This window comes from Castor canadensis, chromosome 14 (assembly GCF_047511655.1).
Source record: "Castor canadensis chromosome 14, mCasCan1.hap1v2, whole genome shotgun sequence".
In the NCBI taxonomy this organism is placed as follows: domain Eukaryota; kingdom Metazoa; phylum Chordata; class Mammalia; order Rodentia; family Castoridae; genus Castor; species Castor canadensis.
The window spans coordinates 73060209-73079548 of record NC_133399.1 but is presented as its reverse complement, the minus strand read 5'-3'; the positions used below and the strand labels follow the sequence as shown (position 1 = coordinate 73079548).

The following is a 19340-nucleotide window of genomic DNA, read 5'->3' as shown; positions in this document are numbered from 1 at the left end:
ATGCTATACCATTTGCACCAGGTCCCTGTCCCTAACCTGCCCTCCATTGGTTTACGTTTTAGGTTGTTGGTAATGCTTTCCAAGACGGCTTGAGAAAAAAACTCAAGGCTTTAATTATTAGAGCTTAATGGAAATGTTTTAGACACATTTTATTTTCTGAATTTATATAAAAATACTTTAAAAACTTATTTGATGGTACTCATAATTCTTAAAGTTTGAGTGTCTACATAGCCGTAATAGCATCTACCTCATTTTACACCAAGAAGTCTGAGGCTCAGAGAAGTGAATTAACTTGCCCAAGGACACACACAGTAAGTGGCAGAGATGTGACTAAAATCTGTGAGCTCACTTTAGAATTGTTACCCTCCAGAGTTTTTCTGGCTATGAATGTTGCTATAATTCCGTCAGACCCAGGGAGTAGTGGTGATAGAGAAAGAGTTCTGTGTGAGAGAAGCATTTTAGAATTATGTGAAGAATATAGTTATCCCCACTAAGAATCTTTTGTGAGCTTTTCCACATGTCATTTTGAAGTTGGAGAATTTTTTCAAAATGGATATTTAAGCCATTGCATGCACTCTTATCTAAATAGTCTATAAGCAGTGACTTATTTGTATTCCTAGAAAAGGAAGTAGCCTTGGGTGCCTTAGTGACTGTGCTGCTGACTTGGATTCTAAGAGTCCTGGGTCACAGCCTTGGCTCTACCAGTAACCAAGGGAACGGCCTTGTTCTCCTAACCTCACAGGGCTACAAAAGAGGGGAATCAGATGAGATGCGTTCCAAAGGCCACCTTAGCCTCAAACTCTATGAAATTCCTAGCTATAGATTTTTAAACCCTGGATGTATTATCACACCTGGAAGTTAATCTTGTCTAACTACCTCCCAAATCTGATTAATACTCTTGACTTATCTATTTCTCTTCATAATACCATGTTATTTTCTTTCCTGGTCATCAGACATGAGGCATCTTTGAATTATTTGTCCTCATTGAAATCTCTGTTGGTTTTTGCCCCTGGGCACAAGCCTCTTTCAGGCATTTAGGTTGAAGCATTTGAAATTGCTCTTCTAATCAGTAAAAAAATGGCCAGATATTGACAATTTCCTATCATCCAACTCAACAACTGACAGGGCTTTCTGTAAAGGGTTTCACATTTGGTCTGTGCCCCCAGCCTTTCCCCTGCTTCTAAACTACTTCTTGCATTATAGAATTCATTCATTTATTTCATAATTAAGTGGCTGTTAAACAAGTGCTGTGTGCCAGGCACAGGGCTGGGTGCTGAGAATATAGCCAGGACTAAGTCCCACATAGCTGGTGCCTTCACCAAGCCCCCAGCTGAACAAAAAGAAGCATATAGAATAGCAGATATTCATGGTGGAAAGTAGCCTGGACACTCAAGCATCTGTTAGCAAGTAGAGCTACCTCTATCCAGGTATTCTGAAAAGAAGCCTTTTATATGCTGGGTCCTTAGACTATGTGGAATTAACTGATAAATAAAAAGAAATAAAGATAAAATAGCACATGAAAGTGTAGAGGTGAAGGACAGGATGGTTCCTTCAAGGAAACAAAAGAATTGTAATATTTCTGAGTGGAGAATGTGTGAGAGAGGGGACAGGTGATTATAGAGATCCAGTCAGAACATGGAATATTGGTATTGGCTGGCACCTACTGACAAAATGTGTTATTGGACTCTAAATATAATTTTTTCTGTAAATAAGGGTGAGGAAAGAGAATGAATTCATCAGGAGTCTCTTGTGATGTTTCATGAGGATGTCCGGCATAGTAAGAATCAGGATCTGGGAGTAATCTTAGAAGTCCAGAAGCGACTTCATTGATTTGCCAAATTGCTTGAATTAGTCTTTCTTGCCAAAGTATTAAGCTCAAGTGTATTTCAGATTTGTTCATGACATATTAGTTCCAATTTTATAATTAGTCAGTATAGGGAAGATAATTTTTAAAATAAAATATTTCTTGTCACTTAGAATTCAGTTTTTCTGGAAGCTAGAAATACTTGTTTTACTATGAATAGTGTCATTTGAACCTCAAAGAATTAATTTTCTCTTTGACTCAAGTGAAAGCAATTTACTGCACTAAGGAAAAACTCTTTGCTGAGCTGGTTAGGTTTAAAATGATTACTATAGCAAAAAGTGCGTATATATATTGAAAGAAAGAACTATTAGAAAAAACATTTTCATGTCCTGAAAGCAGTATTAAAGAGAACAGTTTTGAATAGGTATTCAGGAAGAGTTAGGCAGAATGGTAATAAATTTATTTAAATAGAATGAAATTCACCAAATTATGTTCTTGTATTTGGTATTCACTTTTGAAACTGTTGAGTAGGACTGCTTTTAACTACGAAAACAAGCAGCTTAACTAAGAAGTAGCTTCTTTGTCTCACCTGAGGAGAAGGAGGTCTAATGTTCAGTGGCTCAGCAATGTCAGGGTCAGCATCTCTGCTATTTCCTTAGCCCTTCCCTCATGATTATTGCCTCCTCTCACAATGGCTGCTGCCAGTAGGAAGAAAAGAAATAGGTAAGGAGTACTAAATCCCTTAAGCTTACATCTCATTGGCCACATCCCAGTCACATGGCTGTTTCTCCTTGCAGGGAATGCTGGGAAATTGAATGTTTGGTGTCTCTAGTCTCTCTAGTACAGGTAGTTAATTTTATAAGCTCTTCTACAGGTAAGACAGTTCTTTCTCAAAAGCTGTTATTGGCCACTCATAAAAGGCCAATGGAGTAAATTATTTAACAAGTTGAATTTTGCAACAGGCTTTGCTGGTTTTGTCTCTGATAGAGTTTTGGAATAGTGATTGCCTATTTATAAATAATTTCAATTAACTTTTCAAACTGTTTTGTGATTGAGGTATAAGCCTTAATATTTGTCTTGATCACTTAAGTGAATTAAATCTCCATTATAAAATAATATATTGAGAAAAATATTTTCAACCTTAAATGTGGCTTTTATATACTTAATATTTTTTTAGTAGTACACTTATGGTGGGTATCTTATTCATACCCTGTTAAGGTAACAGTAAATAAACCTCATCTCCCCCACCCACACATGCATGGGTTCAGCCACAGTGCTGTATGAGTGATCTTTTATAATAAACACAATTGTATGGCCGTGAGGATTGGAGTTACAACCAACAGTGTGGCCTCATTGCTGTAACAGTGACATCACCTGAGCTGGCCAACTCAGGATATAAAAATCATAGAAGAGACAGTACTCCAAATTTTGAAATAATAAATGTACTGGAACAGTAACTAGGAGGAGGACCCGGCAGGCTTTTTCTTCTTCTGGAATCAGATTCTAGTAGTAGCAAGACATTGTTTTTGGTATTACAGTCTTCTACTTATTAAATTAGAATGGACCTATTGTTGGTGCATGTTGTCATTGCTGAAATTTTTAAAAAAAGGAAAAACTTGGCATAAGCAAGCTTTATAATCAGAGCAGTTTTTAGGTAACTAATATAATTTGCAAGTCAAAATAATCATAAAATGAAGAATAGAAGTCCATACAATGGCTACTACTTAATATTTTAAGACGAGAAACTATGATTTGTGTAATAATAAAGGGGGAAAAAAAGCAGTTACCAGTTGCTTCTATCTTGTGAAACAGCACCTTACTTACACCATAGCTTCTGGTTATCTGTTTATTTTTTTCCTTGTATTCACATACAGTGTGCACAAGCATGACACAGGATATCTGCTTTCTAATTTAAAAGAATTTAGATTTAAAATTAAAATTCACATTCTTAATGGAATTTGATACATGATTAGGATGAAAATATTTTCATTCTATATTTTTGAAATATTTAATGTTAACCTAAAATTCTTTGTTGTATTCCATTTTCATGGTCTGCTCTTTTAGGCCTAAAAATCCAAAGTCTGATCATTTTAAGATGGTCTTTTCAGTTATTCAGAAAGTGTCTGAGACAGGTAATACCTCTTAAAGGACTTTCAAATTAAGGAAATTTTTATTAACTCTTCTTTGTAATGTTCTTTGCCTATGTTAGATACATGAGATTCTCTTTTTTTTTTCTTGCCAGCTACATGGTGTATATTTAAGGTGAGGTTTGGACTGTATTTTTTTATTCAGGAAAAATATTGTAAGCAAAACAGCCACAAACAATAATTTGTTCTTTATTTGTATTTTATTTTTTGAGATAGGCTGTTACTGTGTAGCTCAGGCTAGCTTTGAACTCAAGATCCTCCTGCCTCATCCTTTCACGTGCAGCGTTTACAGGTAGCCACCATCCACCTGACTTCAAACAAGAAATTTTTATGGGAATAAATCTTCTCTTTTCTAATCTGCTTTTAAAATGAAAAACTTAAATCCTTTTAAATACAGTACAAGCCATTGCAACAAATTCCACTAATGCAGTAACATAAATTTTAAATGCTAAGGTGTCTTAAAGTCTACTCCCCTCCAAAGAATTGCTATGTTGAGTGATTTTAAAGCTCTAAACATTGTGTTGTATTGAGCTTGAAATATTCCATATTAGGCAAATGGCATATCTATCTAGAAATAGGAAAATATTATGTCTCCTAAATTGTGGTTATTTTCTAGCGTAAACAAATAATGAAAAGTAACTAGAAGGCCTTCTACAAATTTAAACTAATATTTGATGACATCAGTAATAACAAAGAATTTTGGTTATGATTGTACAGGTTGCTGTGGGTTCACTGATTAGTTGATACAGCCAAGTTTGTGTGTTCATACTTGAGTGTGTTGGGGACAGTCTTCAGGATGAAGGAAAATAAAGAGTTGATTGCACCTTGGGAAAATTGCATTGCAGGTGATTACATTTGGAGAGCTGATGAGTTTAGAATAGATTTTTTTTGAAGACTCAAGAGCAGAGTGTTAGAATGTCCTAGCACCTTCTACACATCCCACCCCAAACTCTTCCTCCCTAAGCTCTCGCCCTCATTCCTCATGCTAATCTCCTCCTGATGTTATTTCCTAGCTGGAAACCTATGACTCATCCTGGATGTGTCTTGATCCAACTGGCTACGCAGTCCTCCTGTTCTGCCTCATAAGCACATTCCTCTTTTCAGCCTCTTTCACTGCCATGGACCCCCAAGTTCTTCAGTCTGAGCCTCCTTCCTGTCCTCTCTGCTTCTGTTCTTGCCCCTTCAGATTTTCCTTTTCCAGCCTGTAGGACCCTGCTGTGCATTGCTGTTTGTTCCCTACAAGATAAAACCTGGTATAGTACACACATGCTCTTAGTCCTGTTTATTTCCATATGCTTTGGTTTACTTTAACTTTATTTTTTTATTTATTACTTTAACTTTGGGTCACTGACTCTGGGCATCCAGGGACTTTGTACCCCTCTGCCTTTGTGTTTGCTGGTTTTACCTCCCTGCAAGGCCCACACTCTGCATCTCCTGTGCTTCTGCTTATCTGTCTTCCACATGTGCAAGTGTTCATCCCAACTCAGCTTCTGGGGATTCTGCCCTGGATCTGGGAGTTTCCCTGCTTATACTCCCACCATACATAATTCTAATATCTAATTATACTGCCACTGATGATGGCATATTTCTGTCTCTGCTGCATGGGTTTCTTGAGAGCAAGAACCAAGTTGTTAAAAAGACATTTATGGAAGGAGCACTAGTCCTTTGGGTAACCATTGTGTACCTAGGCACTTCTTCTTATTAGAAAACGTAATTTCTAATGATTCCCATTTTAATGCTTTGCTTCCATAAGCTATCTTGTGATTGAAATCTATCATCAAATGCTGAGGAAAAAACTTCTGTATGGGTTTTCCTAGTATGACTTTTAGATGTGTTGGTTCAGATTAAGAAGAGAATTGTCTATTTTTCCAGGATGGTAGAGATTGAGACCCCCTCACCAGCACCTGAGTTTGTTACCTATGCTTTATTAGATCACAAACATTAGTTTGCAATATGTAGTGGAAGCACTTACCATCCAGGGCCTGTTGCCCTTGTACAGGCCGATTGGTAGAGTGGAACAGGAGGAGATTAGTACTAGGGAAACATGGGTCAGAAAGGGTCCCATGTGTCTTCCTGCACCCTGGGCAGTGCTGTCTCACACATGTGATGCCTTCCTGGCCTCTAAGGTGCCTCAGCAGTGCTATTACAGTGGATTTTCATAAATACTTGTTGAGTGAATAGGTCAATGAGGATAGGAAAAATACCAGGCAACATGAGTTCAAACCCCAGTCTAAACCCACCAGGCAACATTATGTTGCTAAGTCCATATTTCGTTTTGTGTTTCATGGTACCTAGGTCAAGCCCTTAGAGTCTTATCTCCAAATGATTTTAGTAATTTAGAAAAGCCAGCAGATGAAATAAACATACAGTGTTGGTATTAGGATGGGTGTGTCCTTAACTCTCCATGTGATGACAGTTAGTCTGTGACTTGATGGCCAAAACTGTTTTTGGGGGTCATCTGCCTGAGGAGCTTGAACCTGAAAAATGGGCCTCTTCCTCCTTTCCCAACTGCTTTCTTTAAAAAGATAAGTCATTTCATTTTCCTACTTTTTAAATCGATGAAACTGAGGTCTCTAAGTAGAAAGAACAAAGCAAATAGTGTTGTTCAGCTGTTTTTCAAGTGGCCAACTGTCGTCAAGACTTGTTTCCCTGATGGAGGTTTCAGTTTCATTAGAATAAATCCCAGTGAAGTTGGATCAGAAATGATAGTGATAGGCATCTTATTGGGAAACATCTGAATTGATGTAGAGGTTAACATTTAATTTTAAGGTTTCTGATTAAATTGGTTCTTGAAATTAGAACATGTTCTGTTAATGGAATCAAAATTATGTTTTTAAATTCAGCTGCATTATCAAAACAGTGATATCTTGAGACACATGTAAGCCACATAAAGAGAAAAGGGCAAAGTTTAGCTCGTATTATACTAATTTCATGTAAATAATCTTGCAGGACTTAGGGAAACTCTTCACTTTTCAGTATTATGAAGTTCTGTGTTTATTATGAGCCTCAGGGCTTTGAGCACCATTGGAGATTTTTGTGTCATCTCTGATCTTCAACTGAGCCAGGAGTGAGGCAAGGGAAAGATGCAAACTGGGTCATAAGTTGCTTTGAGCTACAATTTTGTCCTGAGGGAGCACAGAATGTGGAGCAGAAGATTGAGGTCACAACATGCTTTTCTTGCTCCAGGTAGAGAGTATTCTGTGTAATTGAAGGCATGGACTTGTAGGACAATAATATGTCAACATGGTTTTCCTCCTTGATCATAAATTCCAAGTCACTAACAAAACTTATGTTATTTAGATTCCTGTCTAGATTCCACAAGGAAGAATTCTGAATAGATTATTTTAAAGAGATGGTTAAAATTAATTTTGCACACTTATATTCTTATTTAACAATGTTCAAAATTCATTTTAACTACCTTCTAAAAATAATTTTATTTGTGCTTTAATTTTATACTACTACCCCCCAGTTATAAAGTATAAAAATGCTTAAGGATGCACTTTATATCTGCCTGATTCCTATTCCCTAACTTAAGAAGCTAAATATTGTTAGTATTTCTATAAGTATTCTGTGGTATTTTTGTCATACTCTTAGAAGCAAAAAAAAAAAGATTCTTTAAGAATATTTGCTTCAAAAATGTTACTGTTAAAAATTTACCTCACCAGAGATAAAGCTCAGTGGTAGGGCACTTGGCTGGCATACATGAGGCCCTGAGTTTGATTTTCAGTACCACAAAAAGATTTACCTCTTAGGTTTTGTAAATAATTATAACTTGACAGTTTTAAAGCACTAAAATTGTGTTAATAGTAATAGTGAACATAGAAATTCTAGAAAGAAAATTTATTGAGTACTCAAAAAACAATAATGCAATGTATCAATAAATAAATGAATTTTTAAGTATCAGTAGGACATAGAGCAATGATAATCCCTCAGGAGAATGAACTTCTATCTATCTTGAACATATTAAAGTGACATTTTAAGTTTCTCATATAAATTTTTATTTTTATTTATGTAATACATTACATCTCCACCTAAACCACTTTCCAAAAAAGTGTGGGAACAGCAGAGACTTGCATCAGAGTCTGAATTCTGGCTGACTCTGTCTCAAAGAGGTGGTCTACACCTAGGGAAACCCTTTCACATCCATTAGCCTTACCTTCCCTTATCTAGGTGACTGGGAGGATCAAAAGAAAAGGAAGCCAGGTAGTAATGTGGATCCATAGACCCAGCTACTTGGGAGACTGAGGCAGGAAGATTGCTTGTGCCCAGGACTTTGAAGTCAGCCTGGGCAGCACAGTGATGCCATCTCAAAAAGGAGAGGGAAGCTGGCACTGGTGGCTTGTGGTTCATGCCTGTAATCCTAGCTGTTCAGGAGGCAGATATCAGGAAGATGATCATTGGAAGCCAGTCGCAGGCAAATAGTTCAGGAGACCCTATCTTGAAAAAACTCCTCACAAAAAGGGCTGGTGGAGTAGCTCAAGTGGTAGAGTGCCTGCCTAGCAAGTGTGAGGCCCTGAGTTCAAACTCCAGTGCTGTAAAAAAAAAAAAAAGGAAAAGAGGGAAAGAGGATGCTTTGAATGGAACATTGCATAATTACTATGTTCTGTTTCTTATAACGTGTTAAATATTTAGATTTTTTAAAATAATATGGTATGTTAGGCTTTTTATCTTGGGGGCAGAACCATGAACAGCTTACAGCTTTGGCTCACACTTTTAGGTTTCAGTCCATGATGGTTGGGAGGGCATTGACAGAAGAGCATCTCACATCATAGAAACCAAGAAGCAAAGAGAATGCTGTGCTTCTTCCCCTTTTATTTCATTGGGACCCCAGCATTATTGGGTGGTGTTGCCTACATTAAGGGTGGGTCTTCCCACCCTTAGTTAACTGTCTCTGGAAACACCCTCAAAGACACACCTGCGGGTGTGCTTTACTAATCTCCTAGGAATCTCTCAATCCAACCAAGTTGACAGTTAAGATTAACCATTTGATAATGAATCACATAGTAAGTCACTCTATAACAATTTGTTTTTCTGGACTGTCATGACAATGTTGTCAAATCTTTTCTCCGTATGCTAGGAAAGAGGAAATTATTGATAAGCAACTTATTAACTACTACTAATAAACAATAACGAACAAATACTTTCTCCTCTTTAATTATTAATAAAACACAACAGATATTTTAGTTGTTTTAGAACTGAGGATTATCAAATTTTAATTCAAATGAGTTGTTTAACCATGTAAAGCAACCACAGGAAATGAGACCCATTTTCCTGTTTTATACTTAAGAGTGTATTGAGTGTGTTTTGCCATTGGTTCTTGTAATAGGGATATTGAGGTTTTTTTATTTTCCTTCAAGCAATCACAATAGTAGTTTGCCTCTCTGTGAAAAATTAGAGAAAATAATCACTAACTTCTTCAAAAGTTTTCTAAGATTTGTTTGTTACCACAGAATGTGAACCCCATAGGGAATTCCTGTCATAATAAGGAGACATTTCTTTTTTAGTTTCTGTGTTTCTTTTTCATGTTGAGATTTGTTTTGATTATTTGGCCTGTTGATTTCATGAAGCTAAACAGTTTATTTCCTGCTTTTCCAGTTCTGCTTAATTATTTAAAGTGACTGAAATATTTGGAATGGTTCCAAAACCGAACAAAATTTTCATTTAAAATAGAGTTATTCCCAGGGCCCAATGGCACAGGAAGTGAATGACCACCTCATGTGGTATCACTGATAGATTTGGAGCATTACATGTGCTTGCAGAAAATACTTCACCCATTATTACTACTTGGGGGGAAAATGAAAAAAAAAAAGGACAGGAAATAAGATAGGATAGTCAAGCATATGGCACTCTTAACGATGAACTTAAACTTAAGGGCACAGTGTGAGTGGATTTTCAGTGTACATGCTGATTTATTAGAGATTAGAAAATGACAAGTCTGCAGTATAAATCTTTGTAATAACCAGGCTGTCCACATGGAAAGGAAGAGACGTTTGTAGAGAACGTATAGGAGAGAAAGGCATTCAAAGACCAATCAAAAAGAAAAACAAAGTCCAATCATTTGTGGGGTTTTTTTTTTTTTTTTTTTTGCAGAATATGTTATCAGAGTAGTAATCACACATCAGGTTTCTCTACTAATTTAACTAGAATATTAAAAATTATGGAAAAAAATATTTTCCACACAACTTTCATATTTCTGGGTAGCTAACCTGTTTGTTTCATGTGCATAAGTCTCTGGCCCACATAAATCTTTTAAATTCAGAACGAAGCCCATTGCCTGTGTTTATGAATTCCAAACATCTAAATCTTTGATCAATTCCAGTTCTCATCCGTAAGTGTTCCTTATGTAAACATCACTTAAGTGCGTTTCTGTGGCTTAGCTATTTATTTTTGAACCCACGTGGTGGTGTTAGTAAAAATTAACCTCCTCACATATCTTTGTGTCTACATTAATTCCTCTTGCAGTTGAAAAGGGCAGGCAAAAGAATCCCAGAAGTCTCTGCATCCAGACCCAGACGTCTCCAGATGTGCTGTCCTCCGAGAAAACACTTGAATTGGCTCAGTATAAAACGAAATGTGAAAAACAAGGTGGATGTATCCTGCAGCTCAAGCAGCTTCTCTCCTGTGGTAACGCCAGATTTGAAGCACTAACGGTTGTGATCCAGCACCTCCTGTCTCAGGTAAGGACGTGAACCCTCTGAGGACCCTCACTGAGGTGCGGGGGAGGGGTTTGAGAATTGATGCTTATAATCTTGTCATGTTAATACATTTTAGTTAATGATTGGGAAGATCAAGTAAAATTCACCTAATTGTGTTCTTGTCTACTCACCTGATTCGTGAGTCAGGCTCTAGAAATTTGGGATGGAAACATTTGTTAGTGCTTCCTTGTCTCCCCTAGAGTCTCTTGTTAAGGACAACAGCAGATATATAATTGCCTGTAGTATTCTTACACAGCTGTAGACCCCAAAATAGCATTCAGGTTTTTTGGTCTAACTATATGTAGCTTTCTGCATCACATTTGATTTATGCTTTGAAAAATACTAGGTGGGTTATACTTATGGGTCAATTCTGAGGAAAGTCTCAGAATCATGTCTGGGGACTTTTCAGAATTTCCACCCATTCCTAAAATAATTAGTACTACAACAAAAGCAAATTTGCTTCATTTACTTACTCTTCCATGATATTCCCCAGGGATATTAATTTAGGACCTGGTTAAAGTTCATTGAGAAGTTTATGTAAATATGCATAGAAACTGAAGTTACAATTTTTCTAAGGGGAGAATTAGGATGGGGATATAACTTGAGTTCTTTAAATATATTTCAATCACAGTTTTAAAGATTGAGATATATATATATGAACCTCCAAAGAAGAAAGTTGTTCAGTTTGGTTCTATAAATCTTTTTAATCCAATAAACCCAGTCATTTTATACAGAGGCCACTGAGCTGTGGATGCTTGTGTAGGAAGGGGGAGATGAATGAATGAGACTTGTTCTGTGTCTTTGAGGAGCTACAAGACTACCTAGAACCTTGAGTGTGCTAAGCAGATGCTAAACTACTGAGCTATATTTTTACTTGGTATTTTAGTTACAGTCTGATACAGTATTTTTCTCTTTAATATGTAAAGAAGGAAATCAAGAGTTGGCTTATATAATCAAGTAGGCTAAACTGGAAACCATATGATATCAAGTGAGGGAAACATTTAGTTTTCTATTTAGAGATAAACCAATTGATATATTGCATCCAACCTAATTACTCCATCTTCACTCTTTTCTGTCCTTTGTCTCCCACATTAAGTCAATCTTAGATCCAGTGAACTCTGAACTGATACTGTTTCTCCCCTTTATCCCATCTTTGCCAGTCCTAGTAATGCCATCCTTGTTTCAAACTCTGAATGGCTGTTCACTAGGTTCTGATAGCAACTTCATAGCTAGTCTTCATGCTGGTATCATTTCTCCCCTAGAATCTATGCCAACCACTCCATCTTTCCAAAGGCTTCCATTATGCTAATTAAATCTTCCAGTGGTTCCCCATTTTCTACAGCTGATATGTCCAGTATAGAATCTGCTAGCCTTAGGAGGCTTTTAAGCATCTGTAATAAAACCAGTCTGAATTGAGATGCATGGTAAGTTTGAAATAACTTGGATTTTAAAGACTCAGATTGGAAAAGAGGATGTTAAATATCATTGATAATTTTATATTGATTATTGAAATGATATTGCAGATTTTTGGGTTGAGTGAAATATACTGTCAAAATTAACTACCTTTTAAAACTTTAAACAGTGTGGCTACTAGGAAATTTTAAATTACATAAATGACTAACATATTCATTTTGGATGACTCTGGTTTATACTTAGAATATAAGGCTCTATAATTTGGCACAACCATCCTTTTTTTTTTCTTTTATTATTCATATGTGCATACAAGGCTTGGTTCATTTCTTCCCCCTGCCCCCACCCCCTTCCTTACCACCCACTCCGCCCCCTCCCTCTCCCCCCCACCCCCTCAATACCCAGCAGAAACTATTTTGCCCTTATTTCTAATTTTGTTGTAGAGAGAGTATAAGCAATAATAGGAAGGAACAAGGGTTTTTGCTGGTTGAGATAAGGATAGCTATACAGGGCATTGACTCACATTGATTTCCTGTGCATGGGTGTTACCTTCTAGGTTAATTCTTTTTGATCTAACCTTTTCTCTAGTTCCTGGTCCCCTTTTCCTATTGGCCTCAGTTGCTTTTAAGGTATCTGCTTTAGTTTCTCTACGTTAAGGGCAACAAATGCTAGCTAATTTTTTAAGTGTCTTACCTATCCTCCCCCCTTCCTTGTGTGCTCTCGCTTTTATCATGTGCTCATAGTCCAATCCCATTGTTGTGTTTGCCCTTGATCTAATGTCCACATATGAGGGAGAACATGCAATTTTTGGTCTTTTGGGCCAGGCTAACCTCACTCAGAATGATGTTCTCCAATTCCATCCATTTACCAGCGAATGATAACATTTCATTCTTCTTCATGGCTGCATAAAATTCCATTGTGTATAGATAACCACATTTTCTTAATCCATTCTTCAGTGGTGGGGCATCTTGGCTGTTTCCATAACTTGGCTATTGTGAATAGTGCCTCTGGAGTAACCTGTGTCACAGTCTTTTGGGTATATCCCCAAGAGTGGTATTGCTGGATCAAATGGTAGATCAATGTTTAGCTTTTTAAGTAGCCTCCAAATTTTTTTCCAGAGTGACAACCATCCTTTTTAATGTAACCCTCACTGCCCTAATAATCAGCTATATATTAGGGAGCTGAAGGGGAAGCAAGAGGGATTTAACATTTATTCAATATTTACTAAGTACTAGATATGATTACTTATTAAATCCTCTGCCAGACCACAATGAGTTGGAATTTATAAATAAGAAAAATAAGGCATGGTGTTGTTAGGTAACATCAGACAGCAAGCAAGAGGAGGAACAGTAATCCTAGTAATCCAAAGCTAGGCCTTTGAACTTAAAAATTTCCCATAAACTTCCTGTCATTTTTCCTTTGTTACTGGGGTACTGCTCGTCCCTCTAATGCATACATGTTTAGGTCCTTCTTACAGCATCCTCACACCACTACCTGCATTTGATTTACACAGATTTACTTCACACATGATCAAAGTAAAATGCAAGTTAAAAAGGCAGTCCTACCTTCCATTATCTCCATGGAAAAGATCCAGGAATAGATTTTGAGAAGAAAGCAGGAGTCTACTTGTCATGCATCTTCTCAGTCCCTAAATACCGCTTACGGCATGAACATTCTACACTGTATGCTAACTTAAGATACTTTTTTTCTCCATGTTGATTTGGACCCTAAGCACATGCCAAATACTTTATTATGTGCTTGCTCAGTTGGGGAAAGAATAGCTCCAACACTAGATTAAAAGTCCACTAAGTTGGATATACTGAAGGGTATTTTGTTAGTCTACAATGTGGCAATCTCTTAGTGAGTTTCTAGGGCACTTGTCACATGTGAATTTCACTTACACCTCAATGTAGGTCCTAGTATGTGTCTGGGGGCACTTGGATCCATTGCTTTAGGGCCTATATGTGGTGAGGCAGAACATCATGGTGGGTAGCATGTTGTACAGGAAGTGGCTTACTTCATGGTGGGCAGGAGGAAGAGAGAAACACAGGAAAGGGTCAGGGACAAAGACATACCCATTAAAGCCATGCCCCCAGTGAACTACTTCCTCCAGGCTCCACCTCCTCATAGCCCATTTAGCTATGAACTCATTCATGGATTAACCCATTGATGAGGTCAGCAACTTTATGATCCAACTACCACCAGCTAGGGACCAGTCCTTCAACACATGAGTCTTTTAGGGGAACACTTCATATTCAAATAACAGTATAATGCCTATGTAATTGTGACTCTACTGATTAAAACTCAGAAACTCTCTTCTCAATGGACACTCTACTGGGTCTTGTAGCTCTATGATTCTATCCATCCTTCTGTGGATTCTAGGAACACTTATACTTCCCTTTCATTCTCCATATGATACATACCCATTTAGTGCTTGTTTCTTATTTTTAACACAGGAAGTTCACTGAGAGCAGAATCTGCCTCCAGTTCTTTCTTATAAAACCACTCCAGCAGACACACAGTATATATCTGAGTGAACAAATGCTTAGAGAGGTTGGAATCACAAATGTAAGATTCACCGAAAGTCTTTATGTGAATGTTCTTTGCTCCTTCTCTCTTTATTTTATAATCAGTAAATGTTTAATGATTGCCTAATATATACATAGTACTGTTACAAAACATTTGGAAAGATATAACCAGGGAGGAAGTTAAGTAATTAAAAAAAATTTCCCTTAACTTTTTAGTTCTCTCATGCCCATTATAGAAGTCTGGTATGTGTGTCTACAGGTATGTTGTATATGTATTTTATATATGTATAAATGTATGTGTAAATTGCATATATATGACTTTGAAACATTAGAGAATGGGTAAAGATATATTAATTATAGGGAATCCCAGAACTATCTCTATATTTCTTTTGCAAGTCTAATAACTACAATGCATTATGTAGCAGAAATTCTAGTAAATGTATCATCACTTTGGAAACTTACATCACACTATTTTTCAAGAACATACCAATGTTAGTTTCAGTTTGTAATTCGTAGTTCCTCCTGGCATGATTGGATAGTGTTCTGCACAGACAGCCAACATGAACAACAGTGTTGATGGTAGTAACCCCCATGTCTCCATAAAAGGGCCTTCCGGTATCCCTAAACCTCTGATTCATTCTTAAAGTGTTTCCAAATCCTGATTTGCAAGTGAAATCTGACCTAGGCTAGCACCTAAACAAAGGTGGATTTTTGAGTGATGCTAACCATTTCCTTTAAGTAAAATTGACCAAAAGAAAGTGGCCACACTAAAAAATCCACTGTGTAGTTGATGGGAGGAGGTGGATATAGCTGCCACTGAGCTCTCTGATGTGGCTTTTTCTGCAAGGTCCTTTGTACTGTTGATGCTGTTCAGGAGCCAGCAGAATTCAGGCGCACTGATGGGATGACAGCCAGTGACTAAGTGCCTGTGTCCCAGACACTCCTAATTAAATTATGGATGGGTCCATTTTTTTTCTTGGAGCACTTCATATATTTATATTTCATGCAGAGGTATAAAAATATCTCTATATATGATTCCCACCTATATTATATGATGGGGGAATTCTACATGTTACAATATAAAGGGAATCAAATAATAAATCTGTCATTTGGACTATAGAGAGCTTATTATCTGAGACAGAAGCACTGAGGAGCATCTGAATCAAAAGAAACACTGAATCAGTATCTTAACTGACAATATTATTTTGTCATCTACAAGTAATGCAAAGCACATTTAAAGGACAAGCTACCAGGAGAAGTGGGGTAGAAACTGACAATATTAGTCTATTATGGTATGGGCACTGTGGTTGCCATTTCACATTGATCATATTTAGAGCCCACAGTTTTTCCATTATTCTATACTACTTCCCCTCAGATGAGGTCATTTTCTTTGTTCGATGACCAAAGAAACTGGTTCTGGACATTTTAGTTCTACCTAAGTCCCAAGCTCTTTGAAGGCAGGGTCTGTATCTTAAACTTCTTACATATTTTATAGCATAGGTAGGTAGTATTGACTAATCACTTGTCAACCAATGCAGAAGGATAAATGTCCCTTCTAGGCACTTGGATGGACCGGGGATGGTGTCTCTGATATTTAACATTCCAGAAGGCTTAGATAATAGGTCAGGTGAAAAAGAAGCCAGGCATCAAAGAGAGTGCCATTTACAAGATTGTGAAGGGAGTGGTAACAGTGATGCCTGTGACTTACACAGAACAGAGGCTGAGCATCTCGACAGGAGCTGGACAGTTCAGGTCCACGAAACTACCTACAGTGACTTTATTTTCATTTTGTTCCGGGAACGGAACCCGAGGCCTCACACATGCTAAGCACATGCTCTGCTATTGAGCTATACCTCCAGCTCTGTTTTTGTTTTTAATGCTCTCAGTGAGAGTCTTTTTTGAACAGGATGGTTATGTGCATAAATAATATGGGCTAATCATGTAGCAGCCATCTAAAAAGTGAAGAAATCCTTTCCGCAGTCCAGGACTGGGTGAGAATTAAGACTAGACACAGGTAGCATCAAGAAAACAGTACAGAAGATTTGAGACATGGCATGAAGGAAGAGTTATTGACTTTCAAACAACTACTGACATAAGGAGTGAAGGATGACCTGAAGACCCTCTTGCTGCTACTATGATTGGCAGGTGTCCAAGGCATAAGTGGCTTCTGAGTCTCTGAGGACAGGATGGTAGAGTGCAGAGGAATTGGGGGGAGATGTTCATACACATACTGAAATTCCTTGTTCCCCAATCCAAACCCCTATAATAAGCAAAATGTCACCTGGTGTGTATTTGTGATAGGACATAATGGTTTTTTATAAGATCATTCTTTGAAATTATGCCACCTGTAGTTTTATATTTTGTCATCTTCCTTTTAGTTCCCATAAATTTGGGAAGCAGTTTAATTTTCTTGCCATCTCTTTCTGTTAGCAACTTGGCTATTATTGGAAAGTGGACTTCAAGCAAGTTCGTTGAATGTATTTTGGGATTATAAGTGGATAGCTAGTAAAGCTGTCTTCTGGGTTTTTTTTGTTGCTGTTTATCTGAAGTAGAGTAATAAATTAAGGCTTAAATTAGTGAGATTAATAGAAGAATATATGTATATTTTTTTCCATAGTCCAAGCTGGTTGTTCTCAATTTTTAATTTTTACAATAGAAGACCACTTATTTATTATACTTAAAACTTGGATTCACTGACTGTAATTTTAGAACAAATTAAGACCATTTTTTTAAGGCATTAAGGTCAAAATGTACTTGATGAAAAAAAGAAAGTATTTCTTAAGTTCCAATCACCATTAACCTATCTACATGATAGTGCTAATGTTTAGAGTTAATTTCCTTTTTTCCTTAGCTAGCGGAGACAGACTAGTGCAAAACAAAAGTGTTAAATATATATAATTTCCAACTCTTAAATCAGCACTTCAGAGTTTTTTAAACCTTAAAGGACCGTGTTCTATCAATCAAATTAAATTTTGAGGGAAACAATGTACCTTTCATAATGTCATTTAAAATTCCAAATCATAACACGCCCCTTTTCATTGCCCTTCACCTAGTTCATAACCTCATTTAGTATATGGGTTTCGAAGAACAAGATTCCCTTTTCTATAAGTAAGTGTGATAATCCAATGACCTCAATTAGAGAGGGGAGCAAAAAGGCTCACAAATCTAAAAATAACTCCATTATCCATGCAGAGAGGGTCAGTTCTTGTTTCTACCATCCCAGCTGATATTTAAGTAAGTGGCAATCGATCAGTCTAATGTCTGGCTCTCATTTTTCATAAATGAAGGGCTGTGGCTTTAAGTAATCACAGGCTGCTTGTGCCAAAGGCAGAAGCTGCAGTATCAGCTTCTGTGGGGAGAGAGGAGTCTGAGGCATACGGTAACCTGCAGGACGTGCTGGATGGCCGCTGAGGGCCAATGGCGCTCCTCCTGGTAGAGCATTGAATGGAGACAGACCCAGCTGGTGGGAGGCACAGCCACCTGTGTACTTCTTGGACAGTGAGGGGGGTGGGAGAGTTGGAGACAGAAGCTGGAAAATGGGCTGCCCCAGCAGCAAAATGTGCCTCTCTCCTCCATGTGCAGCATCAAGGGTAATTAGTATTTGTTTATAGTGCTTTTCTGGAAGAATGTCAGGGACTCCTGTGGAGGGTGTCTGGAATTGGGGAAATGCTTTGAATGACAAGCAACTCTTGCCTGCAAAGCCAGGTCTCATGATCTCTGCAGTACAATGATCAAGGTGCGGTGGGAGCTCTGTCCAGGAGATCCCAGTGAGGGCATTTTCAGAGAGCTTGGACATTCTGCATCTTCCTTAGTAATGCCCTGGTGCTAGGGAACCTACCTCGTGAGGAAATGTGTCTCATGACTATGTTTATAGAAGGTGAATGTGTGATTGCTACGAGTTGCAGGTAACTTGAAAATTATTCATTATCGCAAGGTTGATAAATTGCTTTTTTAGAACTGAAACAGCTGCCTGGTTTCCTTTGGTTCATTTCTCTTAGCATCTATTTAGAATCATAGCTGCTCTAAGATATAATAATTCTTTGAAGCTAGTGTGCAGCTGAGTAAAATCAATTTAATTTTGTCTTTAAATAATCTTTTTCTTTTAGGTTGTAGCTTTGTAGCAAACTTTTTTTTTTTTTTGTCTTTTAGAAGTAAAGAATTGACCTTGTAACAAAACTTTCTTATTTGCAGATATAGGACAAAGTCCATATAAGTGCCTATGTTTAGAACATTAAATATTTATCTTAAGCTCATTTTGCCTTTATTGCTCTTGGAGGAGAACACATTATGTCTTAAGTACAGCATGCATTAGCTAAAAGGTTCTATGGCTCTGCTCTGAAGCATTGGCTCAAAGCAAACATTTTTAAATGAGCCATTCAGTTCCTCAAAGGAAAAGTTTCACTAGGACCTGAGAAAATACCTATGTTTGAAACACAAATTTCCTCCACAACTAAGGGACATCTGTATTTTTTTGACAACACAAACCTAAATGATTTGTATCTTGGCTTCTCAATTCTGGGTCTCATTTTCTTAGTGATAACAAATTTCACTTACTGAAAGGGGCCCTCTTCAAAACATTAGTAACCTGATGTGTGTTTTCCGCAGCAGGAGGAAGCGCTGAAGCAACAGAAAACCCTATCTCAAGAACTTGTTAACCTCCGGGGAGAGCTAGGTAAGATCTTTTTTGTTTGTTTGTTTTTGTTTTGGTCAATGTAACAGAGCAAGGGGAAAATTGGAAAATGTGGTCTTCCCATCT

The 19340-nt window shown here is 37.4% G+C and overlaps 1 protein-coding gene across 17 annotated transcripts in view; it reads left to right on the top strand.

Moving 5' to 3' along the window:
- The window catches only part of Mtus1 (microtubule associated scaffold protein 1), a 139784-nt gene that overhangs the window by 95368 nt on the left and 25076 nt on the right, over positions 1-19340 (top strand). For 14 of the 17 annotated variants that reach the window (XM_074054748.1, XM_074054756.1, XM_074054746.1 and 11 more), the window contains 2 exons: positions 10414-10628; positions 19190-19256. In XM_074054748.1, the coding sequence (XP_073910849.1) occupies positions 10414-10628; positions 19190-19256 (282 nt within the window). Of the gene's footprint in view, positions 1-10413; positions 10629-17303; positions 18175-19189; positions 19257-19340 lie in introns of those variants that run through there. The other 3 variants (XM_074054757.1, XM_074054762.1, XM_074054761.1) reach the window with 3 other exon arrangements.